This window comes from Phocoena sinus, chromosome 5 (genome assembly GCF_008692025.1).
Source record: "Phocoena sinus isolate mPhoSin1 chromosome 5, mPhoSin1.pri, whole genome shotgun sequence".
Lineage (NCBI taxonomy): Eukaryota > Metazoa > Chordata > Mammalia > Artiodactyla > Phocoenidae > Phocoena > Phocoena sinus.
In genome coordinates, this window is record NC_045767.1 from 37,556,652 (window position 1) to 37,576,919 (window position 20,268).

At 55.0% G+C, this 20,268-nt stretch overlaps 1 protein-coding gene across 2 annotated transcripts; it reads right to left on the reverse strand.

The window, feature by feature from the left end:
- Positions 1 to 15,751: 15,751 nt before the first annotated feature.
- MSX1 (msh homeobox 1) lies at positions 15,752 to 19,987 on the reverse strand. Of its 2 annotated transcripts, none has more exons than XM_032633769.1 (2): positions 19,284 to 19,975; positions 15,752 to 16,950 (listed from the first exon to the last, which is right to left on the reverse strand). In XM_032633769.1, the coding sequence occupies exons 1-2, from the start codon at positions 19,751 to 19,753 to the stop codon at positions 16,500 to 16,502; spliced, it is 921 nt and encodes a 306-aa protein (XP_032489660.1). In that variant the 5' UTR covers positions 19,754 to 19,975; the 3' UTR covers positions 15,752 to 16,499. The 2 variants fall into 2 exon arrangements, with proteins under 2 accessions (XP_032489660.1, XP_032489661.1); XM_032633770.1 differs by having other exon boundaries at positions 15,777 to 16,942; positions 19,285 to 19,987.
- Between the last annotated feature and the right edge of the window lie 281 nt (positions 19,988 to 20,268).

The window sequence follows — 20,268 nt, forward strand, 5'->3', positions numbered from 1 at the left end:
AAATGAAGACAATCTCAGTCATGCAAAATTTTGAAAAATTTACCTTCCATGCACCCTGCCTCAGAAAGTTACTGAAAGAGATCTACACCAACACAGGAAATAAACTAAGCAAAAAAAAAAAAAAAAAAAAAAAAGCGTGAAACTCAGGAAATCAGGGATCCAACCCAGGAGAGGGGCAAAGGGAACTTCCTGGGTGATGGGAAAGAGACATTCAAGGCTGACAGTTGTGTAGTGGCCTAGATGGCAACCAGTGGTAAGAGGGTAATTCTCTCCAAGAGAAATGACTGCAAAGGGGAGAAAATGGATCTGAGACATTACCTGGTATGTGTGAATTTGCCCAGAAGAGTCTCCATTTCTGAAAAAGTGAGAAGATGAATTAACTACAGACACATAGGAAATTAAATAAAATGTAAAGGCAATTATCAACCCCAGAAAAAAGAAAAAGCTATACAAGACAGGAAATGTAATTAAAGTTAGCATACTATGTGGTATGATTGTGAACACAATTTACATGGTCATAATAATAAACACTGAATGTTGATTTAACAAAAAATGAAATTAGACTGGTGGGAGGATAATTGGGGGAACTAGTGTAAGAGCAAATTTCATCTTGGTAACAGAAAGTCCATTGATAATGTTTGATACAGAAAAAATCAAGAATTATTAGTGGGTTTCCCTGGTGGCGCAGTGGTTGAGAGTCTGCCTGCCGATGCAGGGGACACGGGTTCATGCCCCGGGCCGGGAAGATCCCACATGCCGCAGAGCGGCTGGGCCCGTGAGCCATGGCCACTGAGTCGGCGCATCCGGAGCCTGTGCTCCACAACGAGAGAGGCCACGATAGTGAGAGGCCCGCGTACCGCAAAAAAAAAAAAAAAAAAAAAAGAATTATTAGTGTAGAGATATTACTTAGAAAGAGGGAAGAAAATGCCAAAAGGAATAACTAAAAGTTGAAAATGGTTGCATCTGGGCAGAAGAATTGAGGTGGGCAGGATGGAGGCTGCTCTTTGTCATTATAAGCCTTTTAAACCATTTGACTGTAAAAACTATACAAACTTACTTCTTTAATAAAAAGTCAAAATTAATTCTAAAAAGTTTAAAAAACCTATCATCTCTGGGGAGAAGAGTGGACATATGCTCTATACTCTGAGTACTCTCGTTTATTTTTCAGTGGGAATGGCTTATAGTAAAACAAAAACTAATTGTTTGGTGGGAACAAAAAAGGATCTGGGATTTGAACCCAGGACTCTGACTCTCTGTGAGGAGCAAGGCTAGCCTCTAAGATGGGGGAGGGGAAAGTTGGACCAGCAAAACACATAGGACTTGGAACAACAGACAGACAGTGAGGGGAGGGGGGCGGAATTCCCACTTGGGAAAAGACACAAAATATTTGGCTCAAAACAAGAAACCCACACAGAGATTTTGGTTTGAAGCTTTGGAAAACATTTGTTTTTGTTCCTCGTAAAAAGGGGATGACGAACCGAATTATTTGAAATGCGGTTTGAACAAGAAAAAAAACTAATAACATTTCATTAGCATTCTCTTACCAGGCTGTTACTAACAAGTCCAAAGACTGATTTTAAGAGTTCTGGTTCTGTATCATCTCCAGTGAAAACCATCGACACCAGGAGAGAGTTTGGGGTTTGTTTGTTTGTAGTTTGCTTTTTTCCCCAACATTCTTTCTTCTTATAAGTGTTTTACTTGATTTGTATTTTTGAAACCATATCCAGTGCTCTCAGAGCTTGCTAATGTGTTTAAAGGCACTTAAAGCAAGCGTGGCTGGATTGCATGGACATGGGCATTCCAGTCACACAGAGCTTAATTTGAATTCCAGATACAGGCTCATTAACTGCATGATCCTGAGCAACTGACTTACCCACTCTTGGCTCCAGTATTCCCTGAACAACTGGGACAAGATGCCGTGTCACATATTATACTAAAGAACAGGAGTAAGGAACCAAGTAGGTGCTCAGCAAACAAAAATCATTCTTTCTTTACCCTAACGACATACAGAAAAGTACCCAAATGCTAAGGACTTAAATATCCATATCTTAATTTCATCCTAGCAGAATTTCCTACATTCACCTGTACTTTAAGAACTTCTGGGAAATCCTTGTCAAGAGTGATCTCACAGACATCACAGACTGAGGGCAAAAGCTTCTGTGAGAGCCTTAGCATTTAGTGGCCATGCCCTGGCCTGGGATCAGTGGTGAAACAGGGTCCAACTTGCTATTATGTCTTCAGGCTCCAGCTCATCCAAGTCCTGAAACAACTAGAAAATAAAAAAGGCAGCCAGCTGTAATGCAGAAGGCAGATGCTAGGAAAAGCAGTCCAGTGTGAAAATGTGATGGGAACAGAGCACGGGTCCAGGAATCCAAACATCCGGGCTAATTCTAGTCCATTCCTCCCTGTGCAACCTTAGGCAAATACCCCAAACTTTCTGGCCCTCGGTCTCCTTGTTTGGCACAAGGGAGTTATAACTCCTGCTTTGTCAGCCTCGCTGATTTGGGGTGAGAGTCTACAAGTGGAGAGCGCAGCTGGGGGACATATCTGTGTGTCTTTTCCCCCGGTATTTCTCCTCCTCTCCTTTCTCTCCCACACTGGCTGATGTTACAGCAGGGGTGGGCAGGAGAGCAGGAACCAAGCCTCAGGCTTTCTGGCTTCTGAGTCCAGGAACCTGATAGTAGTGGTGAATTTTGAGACCTTACTAAGTCCCTGTCACTATTCCAAATATATCACATGCATTGACTCATTTAATCCCCATACTGGTCCCATGAGGCAGGAATTATGACACCCATTACACAGATGAAAAAACTGTTAACTAGAGAAGCAAATAAACATGCCCAAGTCCACGTGGTCGGTTAGTGAGCAGCCAGCACTTGAACCCGAGCTTCCTGGCTTCAAGAATGGCTCTCAGCTCCATCAACATCAACTCCGTGTGCACGCCAAGCCCGTCCCTCCTTTGAATCTCAAGGTGTCCTGCCTTCACTCTGGACAGGGACGTAGCAGGATGTGAGAGCTGCCAGGCCTGCATGGGAATGATGGCCTTTTCCTCCTTTACCATTTTCCCCTAAATCTGTGTTCCCGGGGCTGTCAGATGGGAAGCTGCTGACTTCTCAGCACCCATCTTCTTGCCTCCTGGGTATCCAGGTTTCCCAGGGCCTCCTCTGAGAAATGGGCAGCAGTGTGGACAGAGACCAAAACCTGGGCTCATTGTTCAGGGGCCCAGTTTGCCAGCCAGCTGCTCCCCCAGACCTGCAGGGCCTAGAGCTGCCCACAGAACCTCTCAGGGCTCCTCCTGTGTATGAGACGAGAAATCTTCATTTAATTAATAAATACTGAAGCCTTACTATGCACTGAGCACTATCCCAGGTGCTGGGGCACAGTCACTGCCTCATGGTGTTGAGAGTCAAGTTGGGAAGAGACAGGAAATACATAAACATGTAAACATACACTCTGCTCTCAGGTAGTGATTTATATGAAGAAAAACAAAGCAAGCTTAATCATGATCATGCAGTGAAGACAATGCAGTTTTAGACAGGGGGAGTAGGAAAGGCTTCTCTGAGACACTGGAGCAGAAACCTGAGAGAGAGAAAGAGCCTGCAGGCATACAAATACCCAGAGAAAAGCACTGCAGGCAAAGGCAACAGTAAGTGCAAAGGCCCTGGGGCAGGGGTATGTGTGCTGCGCTTGAGAGACATCCAGAAGGCCAGAGGAGTTACCATTGCAAGAGTAATTGGGAAAGTCATAGGGGGCAGTGGGGCAGATCATGTAGGGCCTTGTAGGGTAAGGACTCTGCACTTCACTGTGAAGGAGATGGGAAGCCATTGAGGCGTTTAGAGCTGGGGAGTGAAATGATCAGATTTCAAGTTTTTAAAGGTCCCTTCTGCAGCTGCTATGGAGAACTGGGCAGGATGGCCCAAGCAGCAAGCTAAAGGGTCTTAGAAACCATTATATCAAAGCTCACTGAAGGCAGGGGGACAGCGGGGATGTTTGCTTTGGACTTAAGCTGGACAAGATGACCTGAGTGCCTGACCTCACTCTGCTCCTCCGCCCAGTGAGACCCCCAGACTGTCACCAACTCTCTCTGGGCCTCAGTTTCCTCCTATGGCCCATCAGGACCTGCACCCATGACTGGCTGTCTCCGTGTCCAGCTAGCTCTCTGATTCTGAGCCTGGAACTCCCAGAATATGGCAGACACGTCACCCCTGAACCGAAGCAGCAGTTCCTGCTGGTGTGCTGCCAAGAGCACCTCCTTGTAAAGCTGGGGTTCGTGTGGGAGGCGGGCATCCCATTTTATGAAGACTTGATTATTAGCTGAGAGGTTGCTCTTACCTCTGCCCAGACCCCTGGAGGAGCAGCTCTGCGGGTCGGGTGAGCGATACTGAGCCTCCAGCAAGAAAAACCCACGAGCCACCCTGCACACGGGGGCAAGACTGGCTGCATAGTTTGTGGGGTCCAGGTCAAAGCGAAAATGCACAGCCCCTTTTTCAAAAAGCAGGGGTGAAAGTGTGCTAAAGGGGCTCACGTAGAAAGTGTTTGCCTCTCCCTGTGGCCTCTCTCTTGTCCTGTAGAGGGGTTTCCTATGTGGTGTCACCCCCTTGCATTCACAGGGACACTGGCAGGTGTCTGGGGGGCCCCACGTGTGACCTGGCTGCAAGTGCCCACTCTACCAGCTGCCTGGCTCCTCCATCCTGCCAGCCACCAGACCTAACCAACGATGGGGAAGTCGAATCGGTCAGGTACCTCCTCTTCCCTCGGACCCCCTGCCCCGACCCTTGGCAAACGGGTGATCCCCAAGGGTGTTGCAATCTCTATGCTGGAACGTGCTGGGCTCCCGGATCAGGGTGGACAAGAGGCTCACCCCTCCCAAGTTGCCCATGGGACACGTTCGCCCACCATGCCCCACCTCCAGATGCCCTGGCATGTCTGCGCACCCTGGCACACTGGCCCCTGCCAGATGGAGAGAAGCAGCAGCAGTCACTGGGAGGGAGCAGAGGAGGAGGCTGGGTGGGTCCTGAGTTACCAGGAAGGAGGGGAGCAGACAGCCAAAAACTGTCCCGGGGAGGCAGCTGGAGACAGGTCCAAGACCCCAGCACATAAGACATCACTTACAAAATGTAAACTCAACGGTCAAATTCCTAAGGACTTTGAGATGGTGACTGCAGCATTAAACACCCAGCCTGGGACCCTTCTGAGAGTGGGTCCCAGTGTGACCACACTGGTCACAGGCCCATGAAGCCGGCTCAGCATGAGAACAAAATCAGAATGGCCCCTGCAGGCAGGGGTAGGGGGTGGGCTTCATTCCATCAGAGAATTTCAGAGCTCCCATTCAGTCCTGGTGAGGTGGGCCTGAATGCAGTGCTCGACCCACCCAGCTGCAGATGGAGACCAGTGGTAGGCACACCCTCCGAGGTGGAAACAAGGACTCCCCAGGCAACTTAGAATTCCACCCAGGAGGAGCAGATTTGACTCAGGAAAATGAAGACCCCCCAAGATCAATGAACATCTGTAAAATTGTAGATCTTCAGGCACCAAGACTTCCTGAGCCTCTCCAGAGGCCACTCAGCAAGACAGTGCTCTCTCTCTCTCTCTCTCTCTCTCTCTCTCTCTCTCCCTCTGCTGCATGCTCTGATACCTTCAGCCGGCCCATCCAAACCGCATGCCTCGTCCTTCCTTAAATGGATGTGCTGGTGGGAGGCGGACGTAGATCTAAGCAATCACCTGAAACCAGTCCATCTGGAGTCAGCTAGGGTGTCATGGAATGACTCAGGTTTGCCTTCTCACCCCAGATTTACCCTGTCATGCACTGAGGGGCCATGGCAGGGCACTGGGCCTCAGTTCCCTCATCTGTAAAATGGGCACAGTGAGAACCTGTCCCAACTGCACGCTAGATGATGAAAATCAAAGGAGACCAGATTTGTGAATTCGGTTTAAAAGCAGAGATGCCCGTTTTCCAGACAAATCATGCCAGTGCCTTTCCACTGCCAAAGGATGCTCGAAGCCGCAAAATTCTACCCACGTCAGTGATGGGGGACCTTTGCATTTCCTGGTCCCTTGGCCTGGAGGTCCTTTATTCTATTAAAATGTTCCCTACATCCCCCGTCAGGGATCCCATTCTCCCAGTCACATCCTCATCATACCACCTGGCTTGACAACATCTGTTTTCATGTCATTGTTAGTGCCAGCAGCCTCCACTCTCATCCCGAGCTGCTCAGGGACCAGCACCTTGTCTTGTCACAGCATTGTCCCCAACAGCTCTCCCGGCTTGCCTGACACAATGAACACTCATCAAATGAGTGGGTGGCCCAGGGTCTCTAGTGGTCACTTTACACCTTTTAACATAAGAAACTATCTTAATCACATTGAAAATAAAAGGTGAGAAAGGGAAAAGAATTGGGGCAGGGTGAAGGAAGGGTAAGAAGAACGTCCTTTCAGGGTCCTCACCACCTTTCCCTGCCTCCTCCAGCCCGGCTCTCAGGGGACCTATGGAGTCAGACTGAGGGCTCCCCTTCTAGCAATCGAGGCCAGGACGCAGGCGGTGCACCTGCCCCAAGCTCTCATCCACGAACCCAGTAGCGTTTACTGGGCCAGGGGGTCCGCTGACCGGGCCTCTCGGATCCGCCGCCCCATCCCCGGACCCTGAGCAGTTCGATTTGACCTGGATGAGCCTCAGATATCAGCCGACAGGCATTTTAAGAGAGCAGAAATATTCGCAGGGCGCCTCCTTGCGTCCCCCGCCCAAATCAATGCGCCGTGAAGTTTCCAGCTCAGGCCTCACCTCACGAATTTCTCCTTCGAAACCACCTCCCGCCCCCAACGCTGCCCGGTCCCAGCGTGGAGGAAAACTGGCTATCCCGGTCAAGAGTCCAGGTTCCTGAGGGTTCACCCGGAAGCTGCTTAGTGACCTTGGACGGGTCACTTGACGTGTGGAGCACAACTGACGTGTCTAAGAAAGGGAGTAAAGACAATCTTTTCTTTGAAGGTCATAGGGTGAATTAAGTGAAATAGCGCGTGTTACGCGCCTGGCACAGCGTCTGGCTCAGAGTAAGCGCTCATTTAGGGGATGCGGCACTTTCTTCCCCACGCGGGGCTGTACTGGGCGCTGGCATAAAACAATCTATCAAACCACAGCCTGCCCTCAGCTCACAGGAGGAAACGATGTTGACAGATGTGCTTGGTGCAAGGCTTGAAGCCTGAATAAAGTGGGGGTCAGGGCAGGGAGCTCAGGCTCCGCCTTTGTTAATAACACCAAAGGAGCAGATATTATTCAGATAATTGAGGTGGGGGTATCTTCACTCTCTGGACATGTAGTCCCTTCCCTCCATGTGCCCACCCTGCACTCACACAGCCCCGAGAGTGAGTGCTTCCCCAGCTTTTGCGCCCTGCGCACCTGGCTTGACTTGCCGGGTGTGGCTTGGAATCTTGTCTAGCCACGTGGCCCTGGGCAAGTACCTTCACTTCGCTGGGCAGCAGTGTGCTGCTGTGTGCAAAGCGGTAACGGTAAGAATCCTGTCGTCGGTTCGTGAGGATTAAATGCGACCGTGCAAGGCAGGCGTTGGGCGCAGAGTCATGTACCCGCCCCTGCCCAATAGCAGGCAATCCTCTTCCTTCGCTGGCGTCCAGGCCTCAGTCTCCTAAACTGCGAGATGGATCCAGGGCAGGCCCTGGAGGACGGCTGAGCTCCGGGAGCGCACTCCGGGGCGGGACCTCACAGCTGGCGCACAGCTGGGCCTCGGGAGCCAGGCCGAGTGTCAGAGGGAGGGGCGGGGGAGCGTAGTTTTGAGCTGCGGTCGCCGCGGGGGGTGTCCGCGGCGGACTCCGCCCCACAGCTGAGGCCCAGCTGGCTCTAGGGCTGGCGCGGCCGGGTTCCAGGGACTCCAGGGCGGGACCAGGGCGCCGGGGGGCGGGGTCTCGAATCTGAATGAGCTCCGAAGGGAAGAGAAACTACAGTGGGGCCTGGGGCTTGCCTCACCCCGCCGGGTTGCCAAGCTTCTCCAGAAACTCTCTCCGAAGGTGTCGGAGCGGGGAGAGGGGCAGAAGAGAAGGAAGGTTATCAAGAAAAAAGCATCTCTTCAGCGGTCACCCTGGTCCAAGTCGCCGTCACTTTCCCTCTAACTGGGGCCCGCGGTCCCTCCTATTCCGCCCCCACCGTTCTCCTCGCTAACATCTCCCAGAGCTTCAGAAACTGCAAAGCGGACCCTGTAGGCCTCCTGCTCTTAATTCGACAGAGGCCAGTTTCAGCCTTGGCTAGCCTCTTCCCGCCTCAGGGCCTTTGCACTGGCTGCTCCCTCTCCACGGGAGATACTTCCCTTGGCTCCTCTTCGCCCTTTGGGTCTTAGCTCACAGGTCGCCTCCGTAGAGAGGTCCACCTTGACCGTTCCCATCGTGCTTCCTGTCGCTGTCCTGTTATCTTCTCCCTTCAAAGCATTCATCTCTACCTGAAGTTCGTATTTGTTAGTGTGTTCGTCTTGTTCAACCATTGAATGAATTAATGAAAGTACACTGGACACAGACTTTCAGTTTGTGACCTTGGCCAAATAGCACGACCCCTTCGAGCCTCAGTTTTCTCATCTGTACATGAGGACATTGATCCCATTGGCGACAACGGCACATCTCTAAGGCAATGTCCAGAATGGTTTCTCCAAATCTGACATGGGTTTAGGGAGGCACCGAGCACCTAGAGCAAGGCAACATGGTCAGTTCTGACTGTGGTCCGAGGGGGATTCTGCCAAGTGCTCTGGCCCAGGTGCCGGTGCTTCCTGGTGGCTTTGTTGCCATTCAGATGAGTTTCTGCATTCACGCTGGAGGTATCGGCAGTGGTTGATGGAAAACACTGATCCGGTCTTAGGCACTTGTGTGACCCTTGGCAAGTCACTTACCCGCCCTGTGACTTGGTTTCCTCACCTGTAATATGGGTTAATAGTGTGTCTGAGTCTAAGGGAGAGGATTAAAGGATTAATTCTGGGTTCACAGTGGTACAGAATCTTCCATCCTTCCCACCACCATCTGAGGACAAGAACACCCCTGCCACTTTTCACCCACTCATCCCCCACCCTTAGGGCCACCCACCCATGCCCTTGGGGGATCCAGGCATCCCGACTTCCAATTGGCCAGCCATAGCAGCCACAGAGGGTATCACCACGACCAGCGCAGAGCGTGATCATGGCCATCCCTCCACTGTGCTGCATGCCTTCCTGCTCCCCAGGCACGTTCTAGGTCGAGTCACCCCAGCTTCCTCTGCATTAGCCTGAATGCGACTCCATTCCCAGGGCCAGAAAACTGAGGCTCAGAGAACTGAGAGTCTAGGTGACAGCACCCAGCAAAGGCTGCCTCATTCAGAAGCTCTGCTCCAGCTCTCATTAGCTGTGTGCTTTTTCCTGAGTCATTCGATCTATGCTGCAGTTTCCTCGTCTATGAAATGGGGATACCAATGGTGCATGCCCTCCTGGGAGTGAGGATTCGTTGACATAATCCACGTGGAGTGCCTGGAATGGTTCTTGTACATGCAAGGGCTCTACGCATGTTACCACAGTCACATCAGGAAGGATAGGTCCATTGTTATTTCCCAGCCCCAGCTTGGGAACGCAGGTGATATAACAGACCAACAGACCTGGGGAGAGCTCTTTCCCTTTAGCTCTCTCCAACCCTCCCAGGAGTCATTGCTGTGCCCACTTAGCAGACATGGAGCCTGAGTCTCAGAGAATCGGGGTGGGGGCGTGGGGTGTCACTCAGCCTGCCCCAAATATTTACTTCCAGTAGGTGTGGCCCTGACATTGGCCACTTGTTTGGTAGAAGAGCCCCAACTGCCACCGGAGGACAGAAACAGGGAACCGGTCATCAGAGAGAAAACGGGGTATACTTTTTTAAGTAGCATCCCCAAACGCAGAGTTCAGCCTTCCCTCGGGGTAGCTCACCTGAGTGTCGACAAAGTGACAGGGGCCGAGGAGTCCTGAAGGTGCCTGGCTGGGGAGGCAGAGGAGGCTTTGAGGTCGCGCCCCCATCTACCAAAATCTACACCACCCAGCTCCTGGTAAACAGGGCAAAGACAGCCTGCAGCGCCCCGCGTGCGTGTACGCACAGACTCGCAGCGCCGAGCACGGAAAACCTCACCCAGACCTCAGCCCCGCGCGTCTGCAAAACCCGCTTCCCATGGGTGGGGAAGGAGGCAGCCCCTGCGGTCCTACAGCAACGAGTTGGGATCCAGCCACCGCTCGGCGCCCACCTGGAGCCATAGTTTCCCGGCCTAAAAAATGGGCAGCAAAGGGAGCCGCGGCAGGGCTGCTGCCCGGACCCACTCAGCCTCTGGTCGGGGCCGATCATTCTCTCTGCTCCCAGTCAGCCCGTTGAATTCGCTTTTACTACCTGCAAACACAGGTCTTTGTTGCACCCCGCCACGATGCTCTAGGCCCTGTGAGCCAGGCTTTAGGGGCAGATTCCATAGGTTCCAAGAGGAGCATCACCTCGCTAGAATTCACCATCCAGAAAGGCATAAACCTGGATTCCAGCCCCCATGTCTGAGTCGTCAGCCCCGACTCTTTCGGATTCTCTAGGAAAGTACACACGCACACACCTCAAGTACTCATAATCAAGGGTAATTCCGGGCAGTGCGAGGCATCTCACAAGCACTTTATTTCATTTTATACTCTTAATAATTCAAAGGGATTGTTACCACATTCCACACTTTCTCTATAGGGAAAGGTTCAGAGAGGTTAAGTAACTTGCCCAAGTTCACACAGCTAATAAGTACCAAAACCAGGATTCCTAAGACCAGATGGTCTGACTCCAGCGGTAAACTGGCTGCTTCTAGGAGCACCGCCTTCTCTGTTGGGGGCAGGACGGGGGTGTCTGAATGGCTATTCCAGATCTTGGGCCTGGGTTCAGCGGAGCACATGCAGGATGTCGGATCTGATTCCTGGGAAGGCATTGGAGACTCTGCGGAGGCACAAGGCGGGTGTGTGAGATGGAGGGTTGGGGGGAGGGTGTTTCCAAGGAGGACCCCCAGGATGAGAAAGAAAAGCTGAAGTCACCCCGGGGTACTTGGGAGTGCCTAGCATTCCTGTGGGCGATTCTTGATGCCTCCCAGGAAAAGCTTTTACATCCTGGGATTGATCCCACGCACACGCGCTGGGCACGTTCCCTCACGGTGTCCTCCACGCAGCAGATGTTCCCCCAACCGCATCCGCTGTGCTCTAGGCTATGCGGCTCGCTCCTCTGTGGAGCCCTGTGGCGCAGTCTCTGAGTGGCTTCTCTCGGCCTCTGCCTGAAGTCTCTTTCTGCGGGCTGGAAGTCTCTCAGTACACCATTTCTCAGTTTATCTCCCCCCAGTCAATGTCTATCAGTGGGTCTCCCCCCGTCAAGATCATGTGTAAATATCAGTGTCACCCGGTGCTAAGTGACAGAACTCCCGTAGGACGTTGGAGCGTAGCCTTCATGTGTCTCTATGAACCGGAGCCATTCATTGGAATGCGTGTATGTTGATTGTGGGCGTTGGGTGTGTGCTGTGTGTGTTTGGTTGGGTATGTGTGTTGGTTTTATGTGTACGCAGTGTGCAGCAGCATACATTGGTTTTGTGTGGTTCGGTGTCTGTGTGGCTTGGTTGTGTATGTGTTGTGTGTGTCGAATTGCATGTGTTTGGGAAGTGCCGTTTGTGTGTGTGTGTGTTTGTTGACTGTGTGGGTCTGTGTGCTGGGTGTGTATGGTTGGTGATGTGTGCTGGTTCTGTTTGTGTGTGTGATGAGTGTTGATTGGGTGTGTGTTGGGTATCTGTGTTGGTTGTAACATGTTTTGCATGTGTCAGTTCTGTGTGTGTGTTAGATGTATGTTTTTGTGCTGTGTTGGTGTGTTGTATATGCGTTGATGATATATGTTCGTGTGTGTGTGTGCGTGCGTGCTTGCGCGCGCAAGAGTAAGCGCTCTCTGTCGCCGACGGAGCCTAGTCCAGCGTCAGGCTCAGCGCAGCAAGGGACAGGGGCTGGCGAGAGCAGGGGCTGTGGGCCTGCGGGGCCGCGGGAGGGCGCTGTGGAGGAGGCAGGCCAGTGTGATGAGAGGGTCGCCGAAGGCGTGGAGCGGGCGTGCTGTGCACGGCGGCAGTGGGAGCTGAGTGGAGCGGAAGGAAATCCAAGAGTCTGGGCCGGGCGAGCTGGGGTGCTCTGAAGAATGGACACCGGGCGGGGGTAGGTTGAGGTGTTTGTGCCGGCGGCGGGCGGCGGGGCTGGGGGAGTGTCCCGGCCCGGCTGCGGTGTGAGCTGCTGAGCGGGCGGGGACAGAGCCGAGGAGGCTGCACGGCCCCGAGGGCCAGGCCAGGCCGGCGCCAGCCGCCTAGTTGAAAGGCGGCCGCGGCCTCTCCTCTCTGCTTCCCGTTGCGCCCCCGAGGGCTCCAGGCTGGGCGCAGGCCGAGGCCAGGCCGGCCTCACCTCCGCGCCGTGGGTCACTAGGGGGCATCGGTCGGCGCGTGGCCCGGGGCCAGCCTCACAGCGGTAGGATTCGCACTCATGGCTCCCGCCTCGTGCCTCGTGAGTAACTGTCTTCACTGGGTCTCCTGAGAGAGCTGGACCTTCAGCCCCGGGTCATAGAGCAGAGAAAGGAACCCTAGAACTAGGCCCTCTTAGCGCGAGCTCTCCAGCCCCACCCCAGCCTCGCAGGTCCCTGGCCGCCCGGGCCCCGCCGACCTGCACCCAGAGCTAGGAGCGCCCCAGGTCCCCCGCCGCCCGGTAATCTCGGTTCTCCGCGGGCTTCCACGCCATGGGCTTTGGTCTCGCCAGAGTGGTCAGAAGCTGACTTTTGCAGATTGAGACGTCCGTCTCCCCAACAAAACGAAAACGCATTCACAGACAGCGTGCCGGGCAGGTGAGATGCCCCTCTTGTTCCCCAAGGGGCAGCGCTTACTTGTGGTCAGGGCTGGAAGGAGTTAAATTCGTAGAGCTAGGGCCTGAGTTCTGAGCGGCCGGTTTTCCCAGCCCCAAATTGCTGGCCCGGACTCTGTGACCCTCAACGAGAGGGAGCTGGGCAGTACCGGGAAAGCGTGGATCCCCGAGTGGAATCTGTGTTCGGAATCCTTGCTCTCCCCCTTATTGGCTGTGTGACCTTGGGAAAACCGCGTAACCTCTCTGAACCGCAGTGCTCTCCCTTGTAAAAAATCTCCTAGGGTTGTTGGGAGGCGCGGGGGAGGTGGCGTGCGCCTGAACTCCAGCGCACAGTAGGCTGCGTTAAGTGCTGGCTCCTCCTCCATCACTAAGTACAAGCGAGGTAGGTGGCGACTCCGCCGTGATTGACCCGACGTTTCCTGCCGGGCAAGGAAATCGATCCTTAAAGGACCAGACCCGGGAACCCCTGCCCACTCCGCCCTCGCCTGATAAACAAGCAACTGCGTTCCAAGGACTGGGCTGGACAAGAAGCAGTGCCCCAGCCCCGCCTCGAATTCCCGCCGGACCCGGCTGAATCTGGCTCAGGGTCCTCACCCCACAGCGGCGCGCCGCCCTGATCCCGCAAACATTTATTGAGCACCTTACGTGTGCACGCCCTATCGAGGGAGGGAACTCAGAAACAAAAGCAGGGAGGCAAAGAAAAGGCTGAACGAAAAGAAACAAAAATGGGGAAACCAGGGGACATAGGAGTGGAAGGAGACCCGGACCCAAGGCTTGCAGAAGGGCTGGGGTGCGCGCGGAAGCGGGCTTGGGCGGGGGTCCCAGGGCGGTGGCCGGTTCCATACTGGCTGAGGCGCTGGGTGGGGGAAGGGGGCGCGCCCACTTCGCCTGCAGCTACCGCCAAGCTGGAGCCTCGGTGCGTCTGCTGAGCGCGAACAGTTGCTCATTACTGCAATTATGTTGCTCTAAGGTTGCCTGGACCCTAAATTGCCAAGTTTCGAGGAGCCAGGAGGCCCGGGAGCCCGGGCCGGAGGAGATACCCGATCCTGCCCCGCCATTCCCCTATCCCGCACGGGTGGAAAAGATTCCAGTTTGCCGACGCACCGTGAGCTGAGAAAATTCAGACCGCCCCGTATAACCCGGGCGCCCTCCCGCGCAAGGGCTCGTTGACGCCTCCCCAAAATCCTGGGGGCGGGGGAAGGATTCCCAGGACCATTTCGCAGATGAGAAAGCAGGAATGGAGAGACAGAGTGATCTTCCCTACCCAAAAAGTCAGGCAGCTAGGAAGTGGCAGGGCTGGGATCAACCACATGGGCTTCTCTGACTTCAAGTTCAGTACAACCCCCAAGACAGGAGAGTCGCCAGGGGTGTTCCAGAAAGGAACCCGGAAGATTTGTGGAAGCCAGGGTGTCCTGCGCGCGGTCACTCGGGATGCTGTGTTTACAGAGGGGGAAAATATCCTTTCAGTGTCTGCAAGACATAGTGATGTACCTAAGCCCCTTTAAGGGGCCGCGTGGGCATACGGAGTACAAGACATTTTAAAATGTAACTCCCCTATCTTGGGGATGAAGAGGCCCAACTCGGGTTATGGCCGTGCTTGTGCCAGCCCAGAGGCCGGGGACTGCCTGGTCATCGGAACTGCACTCCACAGCAAGCTTGCTTTCTTTTCCTTGGGAGGGGAGTTGTGACAAGTTCAGGCTGCAGCGCCAGCCGCGGGGACAGAGCCTTTGCCAGAGCTACCTAGACTGCAGGATCCGAGACCCACGGTACCCCGGAACTTGCCCGGCACTAGCCGAGAGCCCACCTGGGGCGCGTGCGCGGAACCCTGCGCTCTCTTGGAATTCGAGGCTGACCTCCCCTAGGGCTAGAAGCCGCGCAGTGCGCCACAGACTCGGTTTCCACATCGTGAGACGTCTCTATCCATGGAGACGTCCACCCTCCCCGATTCCAACGCCAGGTAACTTCGAGTTCTGACAACCCTTGGTTTGTTGGCTTCCCGTCGCAAAGGCTCGAGCAAAGGCTGCCGGGGGGCTGCCCAGCGTGGAGTTTGGAGGCGCCGCCACTGCCGGACAGAGCGGGAGGGGGGGCGCAGATCTGGTGAGAATTAAGCCAGGGCCCCCAACTCGAAGGAGAACAGAGCGGGGCCTGGAACACAGTAAGCTTTATTTGCTGGAGGTCATTTTCTGCCTTCAACATCCTCACAGAATTGCCCCCAGAAGGCTAAACTTGGCGCTCGTTCAAATATCTTCTCCTGGTAGCCTGAATATAACCTACTATATATAAAAGAAAAACCAAGTTTGTAGGCAGGGCTCATGCAAAGGACACACCAAGGCGGGAAGTATATGGTCGCCCTGGGTTTTCGGTAAAGATTTTTTTTTTTAAGGGTCGTAATAGGAAGTGTGAAGGCGCTCACGTTCTGGGAGCTCAAAAATTAGTTCCGCAAACCGCGTCTACACCGGCGCGGCGATTTAGAGAAGCAAAGCAATGCCTCTCCATCCCCCACTTGGCCTCCTGTGGGAAAAACAGGTTTGCGGGGGTGGGAATTGTCTGGATTAGCTGTCTGCAGTCATCAAACCATTTGGGTGATTCGCTTTGTTTTCATAGACAGGTTAAAAGGGGAGAAAAAAGAAAGAGTCGGTTATGGGTCGCCTGAGCAAGTGTCGATTTCAGCTTAAAGTGAATTGGAAAATTGAGCCTAATTATCCTAGGTAATTGCTTCAATTCTCCACTTGACTTTGCTAACGCAGATCGGTCCTGTGCGTTCAAAAAGACACCCCCCCTCTGTCCCTGAATACCCCGTTGTCACCTTTGAAAAGTTGCTGGCATCAAACTACCATCAAACTGAAAGCAACTGGACATGTGAAGAGATGGCAAGAAGTTAAATTAAAAGACTAAATCAATAAGGATAATTTCTTGTAGCTTAAAATTAATTTATTTAACAAATATAGCTATAATATAAATGATAATAAAATTTCAAATATACAGTATATTACAACAATCCCTTCCAAAGGGAATCTTGAGAGCCACCCAAATGTACTGTTAAATAGAAAGAGGATTTTTAATTTTTATTTTACAATTTCTTTCTGGTACTGGTAAGAGAGAGGTCCTTTCAACCTACCTTTGTCGCGCATCTGTGTATCCCTCCCCCCAAAAGCAAATGTTTTGCTGTTGAAGTTCTCTTAAGTTTTCCAGTGGAAGGACCCGGGATCCGCCTCCCCCGTTAAGTTCTCTTTCTCTCCCACTGTTCTCATTTCCGACATCTTCAGACATGAATTTCTCTGTGCTTTTTCCTGCCTGGTGCAGGAGGCACGGCCTCTAGTTCTGGTGCAACCACTAACTCTGCTGGGGACTGTGGATACATTTCTCAGCCTCTCTGGCCTTGGTTCCCCCATCTATAACTCGAGGGGGTAGATCTAGCTTCTAGAAGAGCACTATGGGACCCTTCTAGCCGCTTTGGGGGAAGGGATCAGACTTCAGAGAGTGAACTCAGGGGTCAACCGAGAGGAGAAATCAGAGCAGTGTAGGAGTTAAAGGGAAGGAGCCAGGTGGGGCCGAGCAGGGGAGCGCCTTGGGGGAAGGCTCCTGCTGCTTGCTGGAGAGATCGGCTGGCACCACAGGTAGGCGACCCTGGGCCCTCTATGTCAGGTGGTACATGCTGTAGCCTACGTGGGCTGTGTAGAGTCCCACGGGCGCCACGGGCAGCGCAGCGCGCTGGAAGGGGCTGGAGGCACCGTAGAGCGAGGCGCCCGCGGCGGCCGCTACGGCCGCGGGGCCGCCGAGGGGGAAGGACAGACCGAAGGCTGCGGGGGGCAGCATGGGTTTGGCAGCCATCTTCAGCTTCTCCAGCTCTGCCTCCTGCAGTCTCTTGGCCTTGGCGCGGCGGTTCTGAAACCAGATCTTCACCTGCGTCTCCGTGAGGCTGAGCGAGCTGGAGAACTCGGCGCGCTCGGCGATGGACAGGTACTGCTTCTGGCGGAACTTGCGCTCCAGCGCCAGCAGCTGGGCTGTGGTGAAGGGCGTCCGCGGCTTGCGGTTGGTCTTGTGCTTGCGCAGGGTGCAGGCCGGGGGGCTCAGCCGCCCTAGGGGGCCGAGAGAGAGAAACGCAGGAGGTTAAGACACCCGCGCGGGAGAGTCATCGGCCCATAAATGGGAATAATATTAAATTACAACACCCGCTCTTCATTTGCGTGGAGCACCTCAGCGCCAGGCACCATGAGAAGCGCTTGGAAAATATTTTCTCCAATTTCCACCGCAGCCCCTCAGGGTAGATGTTCTTGTCTACCTTTTGCAAATGAGGAAACTAAGATTCCAGGTGACACGAGCGCATGTTCAAGGCCCGAAATAACTGGGGAGAGGCGGGACAGCCCTTAAAGCTAGATGGCCGCTTAAGAAGGCCTTTCTCAGTGGGGCCTTCTCCACCACCACGCCACGCACATTGGGACGGTGGATGTTAGAATGGTGAAACGCACGGAAAGAGGCCCTGCACCCAGCCCGGGATCCCGTTTAGTTTTAGGCGTTGGCCGAACATTTATCTGTGCCCACTAAGTGGTCAGCGCTGGGCTAGGCCGTTCTGTGGCCTGGAATCCAGATCTCTGATTTCCACTCTTTCCCTTGGAACAATGCGTTCCTACAGGGCTCTAAGCTCGGTCCCTGCTGACTGGAGGTGGAGCGACCCCGGATGTCACGAATGTCGCACCACGGCCAAGCCTCAAATATAAAAAGTGCCATGGTTTGAGGAGGCGCTTCATCTTAACGGGGCTGCTTCTTCTGATTGTCTCAATTGTCTCCTGCGCCTCTCCCACCCCCAGTGCCTTGGCCTCTGTTCACTTTCAAATGTGTGTGGGGGGGGATGTGCCTCAGTCTGCAGAGATCAACACTGCTGGTGCCGAGATGTCTTTTTCTTATGGCTTCAAAATATACCTCGAGGATGGGCTGTGAGCGAGCACCACCTCAGAGGGCTCATGCAGGTCCGGGACAGGGTCTGCGGGGCCAGTCGACCCCTGCCACACCCAGCAGCTGCGGCCAGTTAAAACAGGGACCAAAATTATTCCCAGGACAACAGAGATCCCGTCGACTTTGGGTCGGGACCCAGGCCCTAAAAGAATCCTCAGGTCTTGGAAAGGACGCTTTGCCTATGCAGCAGCTGCTCTCGGGGGAGCAATTAATTCAAATCGAGAATGTTTCGCCAGGCGGGTTTTGCCTAATTATGCAATGTTTTCTGCACGCTTAAAAAAAAAAAAAGATCCTTTGGGCTCTCAGGCCACCAGGATGTGAGTCAAACGAAATCTCGTGTTCACATCCCTGCTTCTTCCCTGGTCGAGACCATTGAGAGTCCGGGAAGCAGTTGGCCCCTGACTCGCTTTCCGCCGGGCCACCCGAGGGGCGGGCGCCGAGGGAAACGTCACTCCCTTCGGTAGCAACAACCCAGCGCTGGGCCACCTTCTCCGGCCGTTAGGCCCAGGGAGGGGCTGGCCTTTCAAAGACGTTTAATCCCCAGATAAAAATCATTCCTCAGCATCACGCCATTGAATTCGGGTTGCTATTATGCCGCGCAAAATAATCAGAGGAAACGAGGAAAACTTGGGAATTTCCCGTGCTCCTGAAATATCTCCGAGTGTGTTCGCTGCGCAGAGAAGCCAGGGGGCCCGGAGGACTTGGAACGACCCCGGAGGCGTCTTTGGCGGCTGGAGTCAGCTTCCATGACCCAGTCCGAGACATTTGGGAGCTCCCTACCATGTTGGAGGGGGCGCCTCCCACTAACTGACTTGGTGCCCCGCCCCCTCCACTGGAACCTGAGCGCCCCCTCCCCCTAAATGATCCATCCACCCAGAGTACCAAGTGTCTACCTGAAACACGAAGGTGTGGAGGGAGGATTCTACAAGAGATTAGGAAATACTTTGGGCAAAGAAATACTTTGGGGGAGGGGTTGGAAAAGGGGAGGGGGCGCACCAGGCTTCAACTATGAGAAAGTGAAACTCTGAGCACTGGAAAGGTGTCCGCACCCCTAAAACCCACCCGTTGCCGGAACGGCGAAGTAACAGGGCTTAGGGTCTGAAAGAGGAGCCAGGCGGGACTCCTGGGGTCGTTTGGGGGGTGGGAGGGGCAGGAGGAGAGGGTGCCCAGACACCCGTGTCCTACAAGTGGATTCCTATCCGCAGCGTCGCCTAGCCAAGGCAAGGAGCCCGCGAAAGTGGACCGCCTGCTGGGCCTCAGCCAGGCCTCAATCCTCTTCCTGGGTGGGAGTGGGGTGAGGCATCAACCGCCGGCCTCCCCGCCAACCCATCTGCTGCACGGGCCCCGGGTACCGGGCTGCAGGTACGCAGACGCCCGAGACAAGCAGGCGCCGGCGCGCGGCCTGGCGCCCTCGGGTCCCGCACCCCCGCTGGCCCCCTCCCCTGCCGCCTGGGTTCTGGCTACTCACTGGCCGGGGGCGGAGAGAAGCGGGGGTTCTGCAACCACGGGGTCCTCTCGGGCTTCTCGGGGCTCTCGGCTTTGACGAGCGCATCTTCTGGCAGCTTGAGGAGTCCTCCCACCGAGAAATGGCCGAGCGGCCGCGGCGAGGACGGCGCATCCGGGGCGCCCAACGACCCGGGCCGGGAGCCCAGAGGCTGCGCGGAGCCGCCCGCCGCCTGTGCGCCCTCGGAGGCCGCCAGGACGCTGTCTTTGGCCCCGGGCTTCCTGTGATCGGCCATGAGCGCCTCCACGCTGAAGGGCAGAAGCGAAGGGGACACTTTGGGCTTGGCCCCCTCCTCGTCTGCGCCCATGGCGGCCGCCGTGGCCGTGGTGGTGCTGGGGGTCTGGCCCCCGCCGCCCCCCGCCGGCTTGCCGAAGGCGGAGTCCTCCACTTTGACACCGAGTGGCAAAGAAGTCATGTCAGCAGCCGGGGCCATGCAGAGCCGGGCCCCCCCTCCAGCCTCAGCTCCGGCCAGCCGCCGGGCATGAGCTTCGGGCGGGCTGGGAGCGCGGCCGGCCTCTGGGATTGCCCGGGGCCCTGGCCGGGCGGGCCCTCCCGCGCGCGCCTCCCGCCCCTCCCCAGAAGACCAGCTCCGGCGCTCCGGGCCTGCTTATCCGCTGGCGCCGCCGCGCAGGCCGAGTTCCCGGGCGCACCAGCCGGCTCCGGGTCGGGCCGCAGCTCCCCAGAGAACTTGTTAATAAGGCGAGGCCAGTGCGGCGGCGGCCAATCAGAGCGCGAGGGGGCGGTCCCGGCGCGATCCATTGGGCCCCGCTCCGGCGGACTCGATCGGAGGCGCGCTGGGCCTCGGGGCGCGCAGGGCTGGGTCAGGCCCGGGGAGGGCAGAGGAGGGGAGGGGGCGCTCGAGAAACGTTCCTCTGCGCTAAAGCCCGCGCCGCCTGTCCCTGTGTGGTTCCTCCTGGGTCTCTATTTTACTGTGCTCCTGGGGGACTT

Coding starts and splice junctions, on each gene's coding strand:
- MSX1 (XM_032633769.1), bottom strand. CDS start 19,753: ATGGCCCCGGCTGCTGACATGACTTCTTTGCCACTCGGTGTCAAAGTG. Junction 16,951..19,283: donor TTCTCTCCGCCCCCGGCCAG/TGAGTAGCCAGA, acceptor TCTCTCTCTCGG/CCCCCTAGGGCGGCTGAGCC.